Source organism: Scomber scombrus, chromosome 10 (genome assembly GCF_963691925.1).
Source record: "Scomber scombrus chromosome 10, fScoSco1.1, whole genome shotgun sequence".
Lineage (NCBI taxonomy): Eukaryota > Metazoa > Chordata > Actinopteri > Scombriformes > Scombridae > Scomber > Scomber scombrus.
In genome coordinates, this window is record NC_084979.1 from 18,342,129 (window position 1) to 18,357,589 (window position 15,461).

Sequence of the window (15,461 nt, forward strand, 5' to 3'; positions counted from 1 at the left end):
TGATGACTCTAAGAAAACCAACTACTCACCATGGCCAGATAACAATTTTGGTGTCAGTTGCCAAGGCTAACAAGTTTATCTGACTTTATAGCAGCAACAATGTGACAAAGTGATATCTGTCTGTACATAAAGTATCCCAAAACCCCATCTATTGACCTCACAACCAGACAATATTTGCTTAAAAGACAGAGAAAGAACTGATTCTGCAAAGGTGATTAATGCAGAGCAGTACTGTACGTCTCCATCGACTGGGAATGGAGAAGATAATCACACATATTTCTTGAGATTGACTTTTATATTAAGACTTTGAGTATGATGAAACTTACAAATTCAAAGAAAAAAATGTTTACTTGTCACTTCAGTGTTACACAAATTACAATCCTAACTACTGCTGACAACTGTTGGGTGTTGCTATGTCAAAAATATTACTGGAGATGATCAACCTCCTTTGCTGGGATTCAAATACTTCAAGATACACATCCTATAAAAGGTGGAAAAAATTAGTCATCATAAATAAACATTTTGACATGATTTTACATTCCTCAGTTTTTAAAAGAAATTGGTGTTTAAATGTGTCTAAATAGAGACGTTCATCCCTAGATATGCCTTTAAAATGAATAAAACAAATCAATAAAGCACACATTGAACTGCACAAACTCAACAATGTATACACACATACACATTAAAACACATTAAAACAAGGAACTCAACATGAAAATACACACAAAACAACAAAACAATTTCCAATAAAAGTATCATGAAAAGTATCATAAAAGAACAAGCACAAGATCACTCATGACTATATGACTGATCCCTCTTTAAAAACTGTATTTGTTTTATTTTAAAATGTTCTTAGTTGAGGATATTATGTGGCAGTGTATGTTTTATTGAACCCAGCTGAGCCCCAAAAAACTGAGCAGCAGGGACATCTTGTGGTCAAATGAGTGCAGTTGGCCCAGAGTACCCATGGGTAGGTACAATATGTACAAAAGGAAGTTTACAATGAAGCATGTAAACATTATTATACATAAATGAATGTAGACAGTGTGTAAACAGTGAGAGGACACTTTAATGGACATACATATTACTAAACATTATCTCCTGGCATTAATGCTCCAAACTTACAATATGTGGTTTCAATTGATGCTGAAATTGACTGCAGAAATGTTATGTAAATGTCTTGCTTCACCTATTATCAATGTTAGTATTCAAATTACGAAAAATAGGTACTGTATATTATTGTATTGTTTTGTTGTCTGTTGCTTTTTTGTTTTTCTAATAGAAAATAGACATAGATATTTTTGAGCAGGATCAATCCAGCAATTATGAATCATGATGCAAGTTTTTCCAAATAATTTCTGAACAAATGAACATTTGTGAAGCAAGAGTAAACTATGCCTATATAGGCATTTTTTGAAAACATTGTTATGAAGACCAACAGCAGTTATGCAATTATACAATTATATTTAATTATTTTGTTCTGTTGGGAGGTTTATTCTGTAAGAGGGTCATGTTTTATAAGCTGATCAAATGTTTTGTATGTAAAATCTTGACCTCTACAATAACCAGTAACTATAGCTATCAGATAAATGTAGTGGAGTAAAACATACTGTAGTGAAGTGAAGGTATTAAATAGCATAGAATAAGATTGTTTAATACAAGTATTTCCAAATTGTACTTAATTAAAGCACTTTAATAAATGTAGTCAATTATATTCCACCACTTCTGTGAAAATATGGGTGTCACACTGTTGTCAAGCAAAGTAAATGTTTACATTAGGGTCCTCCAGAGTCACTTAGTTCTAAAAGATGTATTTTGTGTGTATTGGATAGTTTCCACTCGGGACAAAATATTAAATTGAAAAACAAAAATTACATTTCTCACTTTTGGGACTTTGGGGGTCAGCAGACCCCTACCAGCGCGGACAATGTGTTTATATCAAAGCTGCAGTACAGACTGTAGCAAGTGAAGCAACTCTTCATTGTATGAATAAGATAAGAAGATAAGAAGTCAAATATCAGCAAAGCCATGCTTCTGTCGTAGGTAGCAAGCTAAACTACTGTACAAGCTACACAGAATTTTCACATCAAGAAATGTTTACTATTAAATTATATAATAAACAAATGCACCTTTATTTGTGTAATTTAGCTATTACACCACACAATAAATTTTGTCACCAGAGAATCAAGTGCAGAGTGCAGTTTGATACTTTTTTACTGATAAATGAATGGTTCAAAAACACATTAAATAATTACAGAATTAAGTTTCAGTTTTACTTCTTCTCTTCTGTGGCCCTTAAAAGCTCTTTTATAAATCTTGCTTGACTGGTTGGGCCTACCAGCAGTTCCAGGTAAACAGACTTAATTACAAAGTAAGGTGGGGCCTGTATTACGAAACAGGATTTAGGGATGGAAACATGGGCGTAGCTGCCATTATACGGGACAAATCCCACCCACTTTTTTAAATAATTAGTATAGACCCCCCCACACACTTTTACCATGTCTATAATCAGTACATTAGTCTATCCACTTAGTGCTGTTTTCAGAGCGCTGTGTCATTGCTTCATTATTGAATCAGTTCCGCTTGTTTATTGAGAGAAAATCCAAATCCATGAAACACCAGTCCATGTTTTCACTGTTATCGACAGTTTCTCGCATATCACTCACACTCACACGCCAAACACACACACACACACACATACACTGCAAATGCTCGGTAATGCACACCCGGAAGCTTAAGGTGGGTCCATAACTGTCACAACAACATGTTCAGGACATTGTTAAGTTACTGGAACTAAATATTAGTATTTTGTCGCCTTTATGTTTCTGTATCGACTGTTCATTAGAAGGAGCGCTAATGCTACCTTATTAAAATAGTGAAAAGATGAGGAGGGTAATTAGTTGTTTGGTTGTTACTATAGAGAGGACTGGTTTGTTTTTGGCTGACATGCTCTTGGTTTGATGTTTGCTTCCCTAGACACCATGGACATAAAGAAGAGTAAAGCAAGTCATCACTGGCAGTAATCAGTTAACTTCAGCTAACTACTCCTGAGTCTCTTATGGACAGGAGCTGACTAATAAAAGCCTGGCTGACTCATTCATAAACTGGCTCAAAAAATTGACAAATATTCTACTGTTTGAGGAGCAATCTTTGGCCTACTGCTGAGGGCTTTGGTTAAATTTCCAGCTTCACAGACTGGTATTTTAGGGCGTTTTCACACAGTTCGGTTGTTTAGTGCGCAGCAGGCAATACATTGTTCCAATTTAGCGTACTGACTTTGGTACGGTTCAGTTTCACATAGGCATGTTTCTAAACAAACCAAAATATGTAATAGTTGAGCTGGCTACTCCTTATAGGTCATAGGTCATAGGTCACTGTGGTGTTCATCTTCCGGTCATAGATAAACCAAATCAAATCAAAATAAACTTTATTGTCCTCAAGGAGGACTTTTTTGTCTGGGAAACAGTATATAGTGGCTACAATCACATTAAATGTACATATGACATAGGTGACATACAGGAACATCGACAGTCTACACATTACTGTGGTTTCTGGATTTTCAATCAGTTCCTGCACCAAACCTCATAAGAAATATTGTATAGATTAAAGTGACTTGTGCTGGAACCAATTCATACAAGAATTCAAAAAGTTGAGACTTCTGTGCACAAGGTAGCTCACCCTTGAGAATCAGTGGCTTAAGTAAGAGTACAATAATACAATTAACTACAGGGCAGGGACCAAGTTTTTTAAAAAGGATAAAGAGTTCCAATTTAATAAATAGATCATTTAAATTAAGATTGGAATTTGGCAGGTTGTTTATTAAGTAGAGCAATTGATGTTGGAAGGAAGGAGAACCTGTAATAGTTTTTGCAGGCTCTATATCTCCTTCCTGAGGGTACATATTCTGGAAACAGAATATGTGAGGTATCGTTCAAGATACAAAAAGATTGTTTGATTACGCGCCACTCTCGAGTTGCACAATGGAAAGACAGCTCTGCGAGGTGACCTTGGCTCTTGTCCTACTCTATAACATCGTTTGCATTAGCCAGTTCATGCAAATGATACATTTTGAAAACGGGGCGCGGCTGCGTATGGAAAACAACATCTTGACGCGAAGACGCATTGAACGGCACTTTATGAAGAAGAGGTGCGCTCTTCTCATGAATGAGTACCTGCTGATCAGCCGCCCACACTCCCGAAGATCCATCAGGTAGGTTACGTCTGTGGCCTTCAACACAGCCTACATCTCTCCAGTCCATGTTTTCACTGTTACCGACAGCTTCTCGCATATCGCGCGCGTGCATACACGCACACGCACAAGCAGAAGCACATGCACACACACCCGGCACTGCTGATGCTCGGTTGATGACAGGCATCGGGAAGCTTAAGGTGGGTCCATCACTGTCAGTTACTAAATGTTGGAAATTGTTAACTTACTAAAACTAAATATTAGTATTTTGTCTCCTTTATGTTTCTGTCTAGCTAACTGTTAAAAAGCGCTAATACGTTATTAAAATAGTGAAAAGATGAGGAGGGTGATTAGTTTTCATTTGATAGTTGATGTAGATAGGACTGGTCTGTTTTTGGCTCACAGGCTCTCCCAAGACCCCCCATTACAGTGTCCCACCCACATTTCAAATGCTTCCTACGCCCATGTACCCTATTTACTTATTATTTATTTATGTTAATAATTAAGTATTAAATTACATAATTATTTGTTAATTCATTTAATCTATTTATAATAAAAAAGAATACAAGCAGAAGTTTTAAGATACTTTAAAGATATCAATCAATAAACTGAAAGAAGGTCAGAGCTACAGAATCTCAATTGTTACACTATTTTTTTATAATTACTGTAATACATTGCACTTTGAGAACTTTGCAAAGCCCCTCTGACAATGAAGACAAACTTAATATTCAATATTTTCTATTGGGGGTGAAATGCTGTCAACTTGGTATGTTGTACCAGGGCTCCAGTGTGTTTATCATGTCCTGAAAGCACTCATTCTCCAAAATACTGAACGGTCTTAGGTCTTTCACAATGAAACAGGCTATTGAAGACGTTATCATGTTGATTGTAGCTGAGTTGTGGCTAAGTTTTGGTTGAAAGAAGTCTTGATTACTGTGTATTTGTCCTGCCATGTCTTTGTGCTAGCTGTAATTACTACTCTCCTCATCATGTCATCTCACTAAGTGAGTGTTGACATTAGTTGTGCTACTGCTGTATTTTAGTGCTGTTTTGGCCGGAGCATTCAACAGCATAGCAGCTACATTAAAATGATTCATAACTTTGTATCGATGCACTCCCATCTTTTAAATTAAAACCGATTTCCGGTTAAAATCAGTTATTGTTATAGTTATCAGTTGAACTTTCAAACCTATTGATTGTGAACAAGTCGCCCTACCACACCAACACTTCTTCCTGAGACACAGCCACCCCAATGTCAACTTAAAACATTTTGTTTTCTTCAGAATTATGTCAATTTAAAAAAAGTAAAATATCTGTTTAAAATCTAAGAAAAAAAAATCATGACAAAAAATCCATTTTTTGGATTGGAAGTGATACCAGCAAATACACAACAAAGTAAAGTAAAATCTTTACTGTTTTATTCCAGCTTATTAAGCAGTCATACATTTCAAGAATAATATTGCATCATCAGCATAAAGACCATTTTGGGACATATTGTTTGTCATGATATCAGCAATTTGGTCAGTTGTTCTATGAATAAAGTGAAGTATGGAGAGAATGTGCTTTATACACAAAAATAACCCTCCCAATCTTTTTTATAATACTTTTCACTGAGTAAAAGAATGTCACACTTTCTGTATGGGAACAAAAGATTGCCACTGAATTTAATTTAGGCAGCAATTAAATTCTCTCCTAAATAATTTAGGCAATGTAAAAGTTTTTTCTTTTTCAATCGATCACAAAAGACTTGCTATGAGGGTAATGACCAAATTAATAGGTAAAAAAAAGAAAAGATGGGTATTGTTCAAATGCTAGGTGTCTGTTGTGCCCTTAAAGCTGTAGTAGACAGTATGATACACCATTATTTGAGTGACTAACTTTAATAATCAACCACTTCATCAGATATACACAGATTTGACCTTTGCTCCTCCTCAGCTTAAAAAGCCCCAAAAAGAGAGCATCAATGGAAAGACCATTACCGAAGAAGGTAACTGTATCTAACTATTCATCACACTACATTTCAATACCATAAAAATAGGAGATCTAAACCATAGGGGAGTTGTAGAGCATGAAAAATAAGCAGAAAGGGAGTGTGAAGGTGTTTAGAGTTGCATGTTTAGAGTTGTTGTTTCGAGAAGTCGGACAAAAGCAGAAGCTGGACAAAATGAAAATGAAGATGATTGCAGTATTAAAAGAAGATGAACCCTCAGTAGAATTGGTTTTACTGGCACTGTTTTGGATAATAATTTCACTAAATGTGTCTAATGTTTGCGTTCTGCAAGGTGTTCAATGATTCCATCCATGGTCATGTGGAGTTGCACCAGCTTCTTGTCAAAATTATTGACACACCTCAGTTCCAGAGACTACGAAACATCAAGCAGCTGGGAGGGGGCTATTTCGTTTTCCCTGGAGCATCCCACAACCGCTTTGAACACTCAATCGGGTATGTGCTCATGTTGTCAGATAGACAGTTGTGTCTTTAGGTGTTCACAAGCCAAATGAAGGGAACACCGGTTTACAGTAAAGCACCAAATACAAACAAAACCAAAGTAAACACATTGCATGCCTTGCCATGCTGTATAACTTATTTTTTCTCTATGCTGTGTGCTGCATGTGCTGGTACAGGGTGGCGCACTTAGCAGGAGAGCTTGTACGAAATCTGAGAACAATGCAACCAGAACTCAACATCAGTCCCAGAGATGAACTTTGTGTGGAGATTGCTGGTCTCTGTCATGACCTGGGTGAGTGATACACACCTTTCATGTAATAGTTTGTGGATAGATTTGAAATCTCAGGTGTGCCTAACAGCAAAAATGTTTTTTAACTGCTGTTATGGATGACATCATTAATTTATAGATAAAAGGCGACACTGGGCTGCACTCTTTGTAGATCTGATGAAACCGTCTTATATTCCATCAGCTCTACCGTAGACCAGAACAGCCCAAGGTTACAGTCTGCTTTTGACAACCTCCAGACTTTTCTGTGTCACTTAAAGCTTTTTCCAGCCATCCAGAAGGCAGTGTCTTCATTTATAATGCCTTGCTGCCTAAGTTATTTATTTATTTATTTTTTAAAGATTTTTTTCAGGCACAGGCACCTTTATATGACAGTTGACAGACAGGAAATAATGGGAAAGAGAGGGGGGTGTGACATGCAGCAATTCGAACCGGGGTGTGCTGCGTACCACTCGACCACCTGTGCGCTCTGCTGCCTAAGTTATTGAGTGATTTAACATCCCTAGTTGAGTTCAGAGCAAATAACCATGACACAAGGTCACAGGGAAGGTTGTGCTTTAAAAGTTGCGCATTCAAAATTGTTGTGTAAAGAATGAAAAAAAAGACTCTGGCACCCTACTCATTCACTATTACATACAGATGTTGGACAAATTAAAGGAAAAACCCACATAAAATGTCTTTGTAAGGTGTTCGGCCACCACGTGCCACCAGGACAGCTTCACTGCAACTTAGCATTCATTTTACAAGTGTCTGAACTTTACAGGAAGGATGAACACCATTCTTCCAAAAGAAATTCCCTAATTTTTTGTTTTGATGATGGTGATTTACACATTGGTCCAAAATCTCCCATAAGTTTTCAGATGGGTTGAGATCGCCCTAATGCATGAGCATTGCAGTCATCAGATCGTGTTATTGACCACAATTTCCTCCCCTATTTAATGTCTCTCCCATATATCTGAATGCATATATCATTTTATTCACTATTGAAATACCAGCCAGTTGAGCAGTCTGCTAATCTACCTTCTTTTCAAAGTCACTAAGATCTTTTCCTCTTGTCATCTTGATACAAATTCAGAATCAACTGGGCCTGCTCAGCATTTTTATACATACCACAGAGTATGATTGGATGTTCATTGTTCGATTGTACCATGTAGTGCCCCAGCTTAAAGACTCAGTCACTTAGTACATAGTCTGTTTACTTTTTATTTAACCTAAGCAACTGCATCATCATTCAGATGCACTTTCAGTATTTACAACAGTAATTGAACATGCCACTATTCAGGTCTTTTGTTCATTCAGTAATACATTCAGTCCGTTGCTGGTTCAAAATATGTTTAGTGCAATACAAAATTAGAATACACCAGAACAATTAATGAGATTAACAGCTCAGTAGTCTACTACAACTAGCACAATCATTAACTTCTTTTTTTTTTTTTCCATATCCAGGACATGGACCCTTTTCTCATTTGTTCGATGGGATGTTTATCCGCAAAGCACGTCCAGATCTGAAAGGGAAATGGAAGGTAAGAAACAATTGAAATTTTTCTGTTGTGTGTGAGATAAGATAATAACCAACTACATAACTGCATCACATCCTGACAAATTTGCCCTCATTTGCATAAAATTGAAATGTTTCTACTTTCAACCTGCCTTGCTTTCATGAGTCACTAATCATGCATTTAATTGATGCCCGCTCATGTGGTCATGGCCTGGATGTGATCTACAATAATTATATTTACAACAGTATTAATATAGTGATTAAAAATAACTCAGTAGCATAACAATCCATTGATTGTGATTAGTATAGTAAATGGGTTGGGGAGTCCATGGTGATTTGATCCAGGCTTGAGGCATGTTTTCTATTATTTTATTGATTTGAGTCTAGTAATCCAATCTATCCCTTTTTTCTTTTAAAGATGTATGTAGAGGTATTACATTTGCTCCACTGACAGCTAAAGGTTGTTGGCTTATTCCTTGCATGGGTTATAGCTTTTCATTATTTTCTTGATTTGAACTAAGTAATCAAAATTCTCCACTTTTTGCGCTGTCTCACAAGGTAAGATGGTGATAGACAGATGGTTCATCCAATTAACTGCCACAGATTTGTTTTAAGTGTCTGCCCTATTCCAAGCACAACTCAGATAGTTGTGTGCAACAAATCATCTTGTGTGTCAGTTTCATATAGTTAGTGACGCTTGATGCTAAAAGCAGGCTAATACTGATCACTGTGGCGTTCCATATTCAGTGGGTCAGCAAACATAAGAAATAACATTTATCATTGGATCAATAAGGAATGAGTCTTGTTCTTTCACCTTGAAACAGAGAGTGTGTATTATCACATAAATAATCTATATTAGTATTAATTAGTCTTAATGTTTGTATGTTGTAGCATGAGACTGCCTCTATACAGATGTTTGACTACCTTGTGAAAGATAATGGTCTGGAAAGCGTGATGAAGCAGCACGGACTGGAGCCTTCTGAGGACCTGGATTTCATCAAGGAGTTGATTCAACCTTATGATGAAACCGAACAGGTCAGTCTCAACAGTGTAAGTTGTGTGAAATCAGTCAGTATCATTATACAGCTGCCAGTATCTGATGCCATTATTGTGCCGTCATCTTCACAGTGGCCGTATAAAGGCCGAGAAGAGGACAAGTCTTTCCTCTATGAAATTGTGGCCAACAAAAGAACGGGCATTGATGTGGACAAGTTTGACTACTTTGCCAGGTGAGGCTTGTTGAACAGTTACTGTAGGATAATTAACCTTTCCCCATCAGAATAATGAACTAAGAGAATTTAATTACCACAATAACAGTATTCTCCTAATTAATTTAACAGTGTTTGGCACTCTCCAGCTTACTATTGTTGTTTTAACTTCTTATGCTCATCTTCATATTTTTCCTCACTCTTCTCAGGGACTGCCACCACCTGGGCATCCAGAACAACTTTGACCATCGCCGCTTCATCATGTTTGCCAGGGTGTGCAAGGTGGATGGAAAGAAGCACATCTGTGTTAGAGACAAGGTGCTTACAGTTTTACTCTCGCTTTTTTAAAACAGCACAATGGCAAATATGAATTGTGACAAAACTAAAAGCGATACTCTCAACAGGAGATTGGAAATGTGTGTGACATGTTCTACACAAGGATCAGTCTCCACAGAAGAGCCTACCAGCACAGAGTGAACAAGATCATAGAGTCTATGTAAGTACCTACCCATCCTATGTTGGTCCTCTAACAATATGGAGCTTGGTCTCCTGTCTGAACAGGAGTTTATTTACTTTGTTTCATGATTTACTCTTTTGTATAACATACAACAAAATGTTGTTAAAAGTTACAATATTTTGTTTTATTTATCTAGGATCACAGAGGCCTTTTTAAAGGCAGATAAGCACATCAAGATTGAAGGCAAAGGAGGGAAGAAGTTGAGTCTCTCCGAAACCATAGACAACATGGAGGCCTACACCAAGCTGACAGGTACGAAGAGATTATTATGTGCCATTAGTTTATGTTTTTGTAACAATGAGAAAAAACGAGAGGTGAAACAAATTGTATCATTTAAAAAAGAATAGACATCAAGGAATTTCAGCAATACAGATTAGATTCATGCTTGTCTTTTTTAAACAGTTTCATAGTTACTACTTATTTAAAAAGCTCTTAGGATGAGGACTGAGTGTTTATATAAATTAACACAATCTGGGGAAACAAATATTGCTGGGGTTGTAAATCTTCATATAATCAAATAACCACAGAGCCACAAGCATTACCCTGGACTTTAACACATCATCCAGAATATTTAAATAATTGAGAAAATACTGATAGTCAACAACAACCAAACAACCCCAAAAAATAATGTAATGCAATGCTTGTTGGCCTAGGAAGTAACCTATAAAAGACACATCTCACAGCCTGGGATGTGTCTTTTATAGGTCAGTCACTCTCTGCAGAAGACAATACCAGACTTTCTGCATTTGGATGATTTAAAGAAAGGAATACCAAATTGAGTCACAAACATATTCAATTTAATATGCTGTTACAACTAATATAAGTTTTAAGTAGTGATTAATCAAGTACTAGGACTTTCTATTCTGAGATAGATAGATAGATAGATAGATAGATAGATAGATAGATAGATAGATAGATAGATAGATAGATAGATAGATAGATAGATAGATAGATAGATAGATAGATAGATAGATAGATAGATAGATAGAATGATTTCTCCAGATCCTGTAATTTAAAGGGCGATAATGGGTACGGATTGAGTTTCCTGCTTTTATAAAGCAGATTTAAATTGAATTAATATTGTAATGTAATTTTTTGAACTATTATTTGAGAAACACTATAAATTAATTTGTGACCTTGTCTTTGGTTTATTTTAATTGACCAATCTCCCACTTTGCTCTCTATTTGTCCTACAGATAGTGTGTTTGAACAAATTCTCAGCTCAACCTCTCCAGAGCTGACTGAGGCGAGGGAGATTCTGGAAAGGATCCAGTCTCGACAACTCTACAAGTTTTTGGGCCAAACAAAGGCCAAAATGCTGCATGAGCCAGGAGCTCCACAGAGGAAGAGAAGCAGATATGATGAGAACTTCATTGATGTCACTGAGGTTTACACCATGTCTTTATGTGCCGACACTGCATTACACTTCTGCTAGATGTAGACTAAAACATAATCTATTCCAGTCACTGCACAGAATTGAATTAAGAGGATGTGATAGCAGTGTGAATGTAGTGTTACGCTATGTCTATACTAACACCATGTCTACTCAGAAAGCATTTCAGCTGCCTTTTCTATTTCCCTCCAATTAAAACAGAAGCATATCTGTACCGTCAGACATCCATGAGATGGGTGACTGAAAAATCCTGTTGAAACGTTGTAGTCTGCTTTACAACACAGTTTGTTTTGTGTGAAAACAACTTGCATCCAGCATTTCCAGGTTGCTTTGTAGAGACATTTTGCCCACAGAGAAACATTAGAAAAACTGCAAAATCAATTCTTTATCCTCTTTTCAGTTGGCAAACAACAAAAAATCTGTAGTACTGTAGTCTGGTCACAGTCTCAAGTTTTTTATTGGGATCTCAAACTTGTCTAACAATGTTCAACAGAGAACAGCTATTTCATATTCAAATGATTTTATCATGGTTCACAAATACTGCACATGACTGCTGTGGCTCTGGTGTGTGCGCATGTGTACATGTGTGCATGTATGTGTGTGTGTGTGTGTGAGAGAGAGAGAGAGAGAGAGAGAGAGAGAGAGAGAGAGAGAGAGAGACAAAGATAGGTAGTGAAGTGCTATGCAAGTGCAATCTATTCATATATATACACATCATTCTCAAGGTGTAGTGCTGATAAAATAATATTTTAATTAAAAAAAATATTGTCTGGTAAAATCAACCTCAATTTATGTTAATGTGGGCACATCAACATTAACATATATTGAGCTGTATTGAAGACTTAATTGTTTGCTGTCACGATGCAACGAGTTAAATTGTCCCTCACACTTTTCTCATCCCTCCCTCAGGATATCATTTCCACTTGGAAAGAGGAATTGGTTAAAGCCCTCCCTCAGGCTGATGCTCAGGTTGGGCTGCAGCCTGATGACTTTGAAATTCTAGTGAGTTTTCAAGTTTCACTTCAATTTTCTTAAATATTGGGTTTTATTGATTATCCCTTGATTTGTAGGATTTTGATTACCTCTGCTGTGGCATTACTTAATTGCCAACATTTTAAAAACAGGCTTCTGTCTCACCCTTCTCTTTTAGAAAGTCACAATGGACTATGGAAAGAAAGACAAGAACCCTGTTGATGAAATGTATTTCTACAGCAAGAAATATCCTACCACAGTTGGACCGATCCCTGCAGAACAGGTCAGTAATATAGCACTGAAAGCAAGAATTTTCATCCTCAGTTTGTTCCTTTTGTGGTCATTCATTTTTCTTAAATGTATGTTGCTGTCATTCCTGTCAGATGTCCGAGCTGCGTCCAACATGCTTTTCTGAGACACTGATCATGGTTTACTGCAAGAAGACTGATAACAAGAGTGTGGAGGCTGCTGATAAACACTTTAAACAGTGGCGCAAGAACAAGGGCTTTCAGGTAATATTTAGACTCCCTAAAGAAATTGTAAAAGGCTGCAGTGTATTAGCAATGCCAATGTCAGCTGTAAACATTCCTCTTGTTGTCAATCTTAGCAGAGCAGACTCTGTATTGTGGTGCATCCTCAAATCTGACTGGAACTTGTCCAAAATGTTGTTCCTCTGTAAAATAAAAAACTCTTTTTCAGTGAGAGAGAGAAAGGACCATTTTAGAAGTTATTGGATATAGTTGGATCTACTTTGTTTTTTATTAGAATTTGTATGACAGCATGCTTGAAGGAGAGTGAGACCATTGAATAAAGACGAGTTTATTATGGATAAAATACTGAGTCCAACTGTATAAAACCTTTTCTTAAGAAGGCGAGGTGGAGTTATAACCAGTGGACATGCAGTGTACTTCATCAGAAAATAAAATAACACAATGAAGTAAGAGAAATGGGTTCAAAACAAATAAAAAATGCAGAGAGTTGGACTAAAGAAAGGGGTTAAGATGTCTTATAATGTCAATTTTGTTGATTGAAAAGTAAGAAATGTTCACAGTTCATTGTTAATACGGATGCACTTGTCCCTCTTCTGTGTGTTTTTTTATACAGGTTGGAGAGACAGTTGGACAGTAGCTCATCACTGATAGCTAAAATAATGAAGCTGAAGATGTGGAAAATTGACTGATGACCATGTTGGTACCAAAAGTATAACATTATGTAATTCTGCTGGTGATTTAAAATGTTATTGCCTGAAACTGAATGTGTATAGATCATGTGTCAGGGCCTTGTTTTATTTAGCTCAGTTTTTTGTTGTGGGTAACAGCAGAGTTTTGAAAAGAGGTAAATCAAATCCTCAATCAAAAGTTCAATTAACATATTAGCTGTGTTTTACTTGGTGGCGGCAAATGTTAAATACAACCAACGGGTAATGGAGTCATTTTATTTCAGGTTTTAATGTGAATTATATGAATTGATGATTAGATATTATTTTGACTTTGGATGATTTGATCAGAAACAGTTTTGGTGGTTGTTGTTTTTAGTTGGTTATTTTATTGTAGCTTTCTTCACTTTCAGCATTTGTTGTTACTTATTGACTGTTTTAAATGTCTCATTTCATCATGGCTTTCTATTGTATCTATCTATATGAAATAAGAATTGAATATTTAGTGATACATCACTTATTACTGTTATGATTACATTGTATATCACTATTTTACTTCTACTTAGCTGAACCTGGGAGTTACTTTCATCAATGTTATTTAAATGAATTTAGTTAAGACAAACTTTGTGTCATCGGATTTTGTGGATTGTGTGACAATTACTTATGCTCTCACTATGTAATGGGAAACCTAGCAGATGTTATTAGGACCTTTCAATTATAATCCTATTAAGACAGGTTAATAACAGATTGTTCCTGCACGATTTAAATAAAACAGTCTCTTTGTTGTGTGACCTTGTGTATTTCATTTCTTTCAACACCAGAGGGAACCATGTTTTTCAAGAAAGGAAACAATGTGCTTATGACTCTGCAACAGTATATTTCTTTAATTCCTAAAAGTTCCTTAAAAAGTTTTGCTAAGTGGAAAAGGATAGTCTATATATATTGTGTGTTACCAAGTTATCTAATATTACTGTCACGTCTTTTTTTGGATAGAAATGTATTTTTATGAGTGTTAATCTGCTGTTATCCCACGAGCTAGCAGGCTTCAAAAATATGGTAGGGGAGAACAGGGTTGGTTGTCAGATTCATTGCATCTTGTTTCCCAGACGGCGCTTTTAAAAAGTGTTGGTACTGAAAGTTTCTGAATTTGGGTTGAGATGTTATTTTCAAGGCAATTTCCAGAATAAACCACTTGACGTTGAGGTGAGAGGACGTTTAGTGCTTTTCATGTGAAAATGTAAATATCCATCTCTTCAGTGTTTCTCTTCTAGGCTTTTACACAATGGGTTTATAATAAAACAATTATTACCATTACAAAGTATGACGAGAGAGCGATAGTTCAGATGGGAGATTTAGATGTTTTTTCTTAGCTGTGGTTGTTATCTTTGCTGGTTGTCACAAGTGCAAAAGACATATTTGAGGGTATATCTTCTGAACAGAATCAGCTTACAGAGAGTAAGACTAGTCCATTTCCACCTGACACTTTATGCTTCCATTACTTATTGAAAGGAAATCTATTCAGGATACAGTTTATGAGGAATTCAAAAGAGAGTAAAAAGTGTCACTACAAACCCTGTACTCCCCCATTGAAGGTCACACTTTCACCCTCCCTGTGTCTCTCTCCCATAAAAACTGGCATTTAAAGGGTTAAATTTCTGTAAGTGAATGATTTGGTAGTGATGATCAGGGGCCCTTTTCTACGAAGCAAGTTCAACATACCCAGGATATCTTTTCATTATCTGGCTTCACTGAACGTTGTCTATCCAGATAACCTGCAATATAAGCTGGCTACC

At 36.4% G+C, this 15,461-nt stretch overlaps 1 protein-coding gene across 1 annotated transcript; it reads left to right on the forward strand.

Moving 5' to 3' along the window:
* The first annotated feature begins 3,980 nt into the window (after positions 1 to 3,980).
* On the forward strand, positions 3,981 to 13,640 carry LOC133987662 (deoxynucleoside triphosphate triphosphohydrolase SAMHD1-like). The gene is made up of 15 exons (XM_062427107.1): positions 3,981 to 4,210; positions 6,125 to 6,176; positions 6,472 to 6,632; positions 6,815 to 6,930; positions 8,371 to 8,447; positions 9,314 to 9,472; positions 9,551 to 9,651; positions 9,840 to 9,948; positions 10,035 to 10,126; positions 10,284 to 10,399; positions 11,344 to 11,490; positions 12,439 to 12,546; positions 12,695 to 12,795; positions 12,896 to 13,024; positions 13,617 to 13,640. The coding sequence occupies exons 1-15, from the start codon at positions 3,981 to 3,983 to the stop codon at positions 13,638 to 13,640; spliced, it is 1,722 nt and encodes a 573-aa protein (XP_062283091.1).
* The last annotated feature ends 1,821 nt before the right edge of the window (positions 13,641 to 15,461 follow it).

What these genes read in the sequence shown, in the direction of transcription:
- LOC133987662 (XM_062427107.1), top strand. Translation starts at nt 3,981, where the DNA reads ATGGAAAGACAGCTCTGCGAGGTGACCTTGGCTCTTGTCCTACTCTAT. An exon ending in TGAGCCAGGAGCTCCACAGA is followed by an intron (nt 11,491 to 12,438) that starts GGAAGAGAAGCA and finishes CACTTTTCTCAT; the next exon opens with CCCTCCCTCAGGATATCATT. An exon ending in GACCGATCCCTGCAGAACAG is followed by an intron (nt 12,796 to 12,895) that starts GTCAGTAATATA and finishes CATTCCTGTCAG; the next exon opens with ATGTCCGAGCTGCGTCCAAC.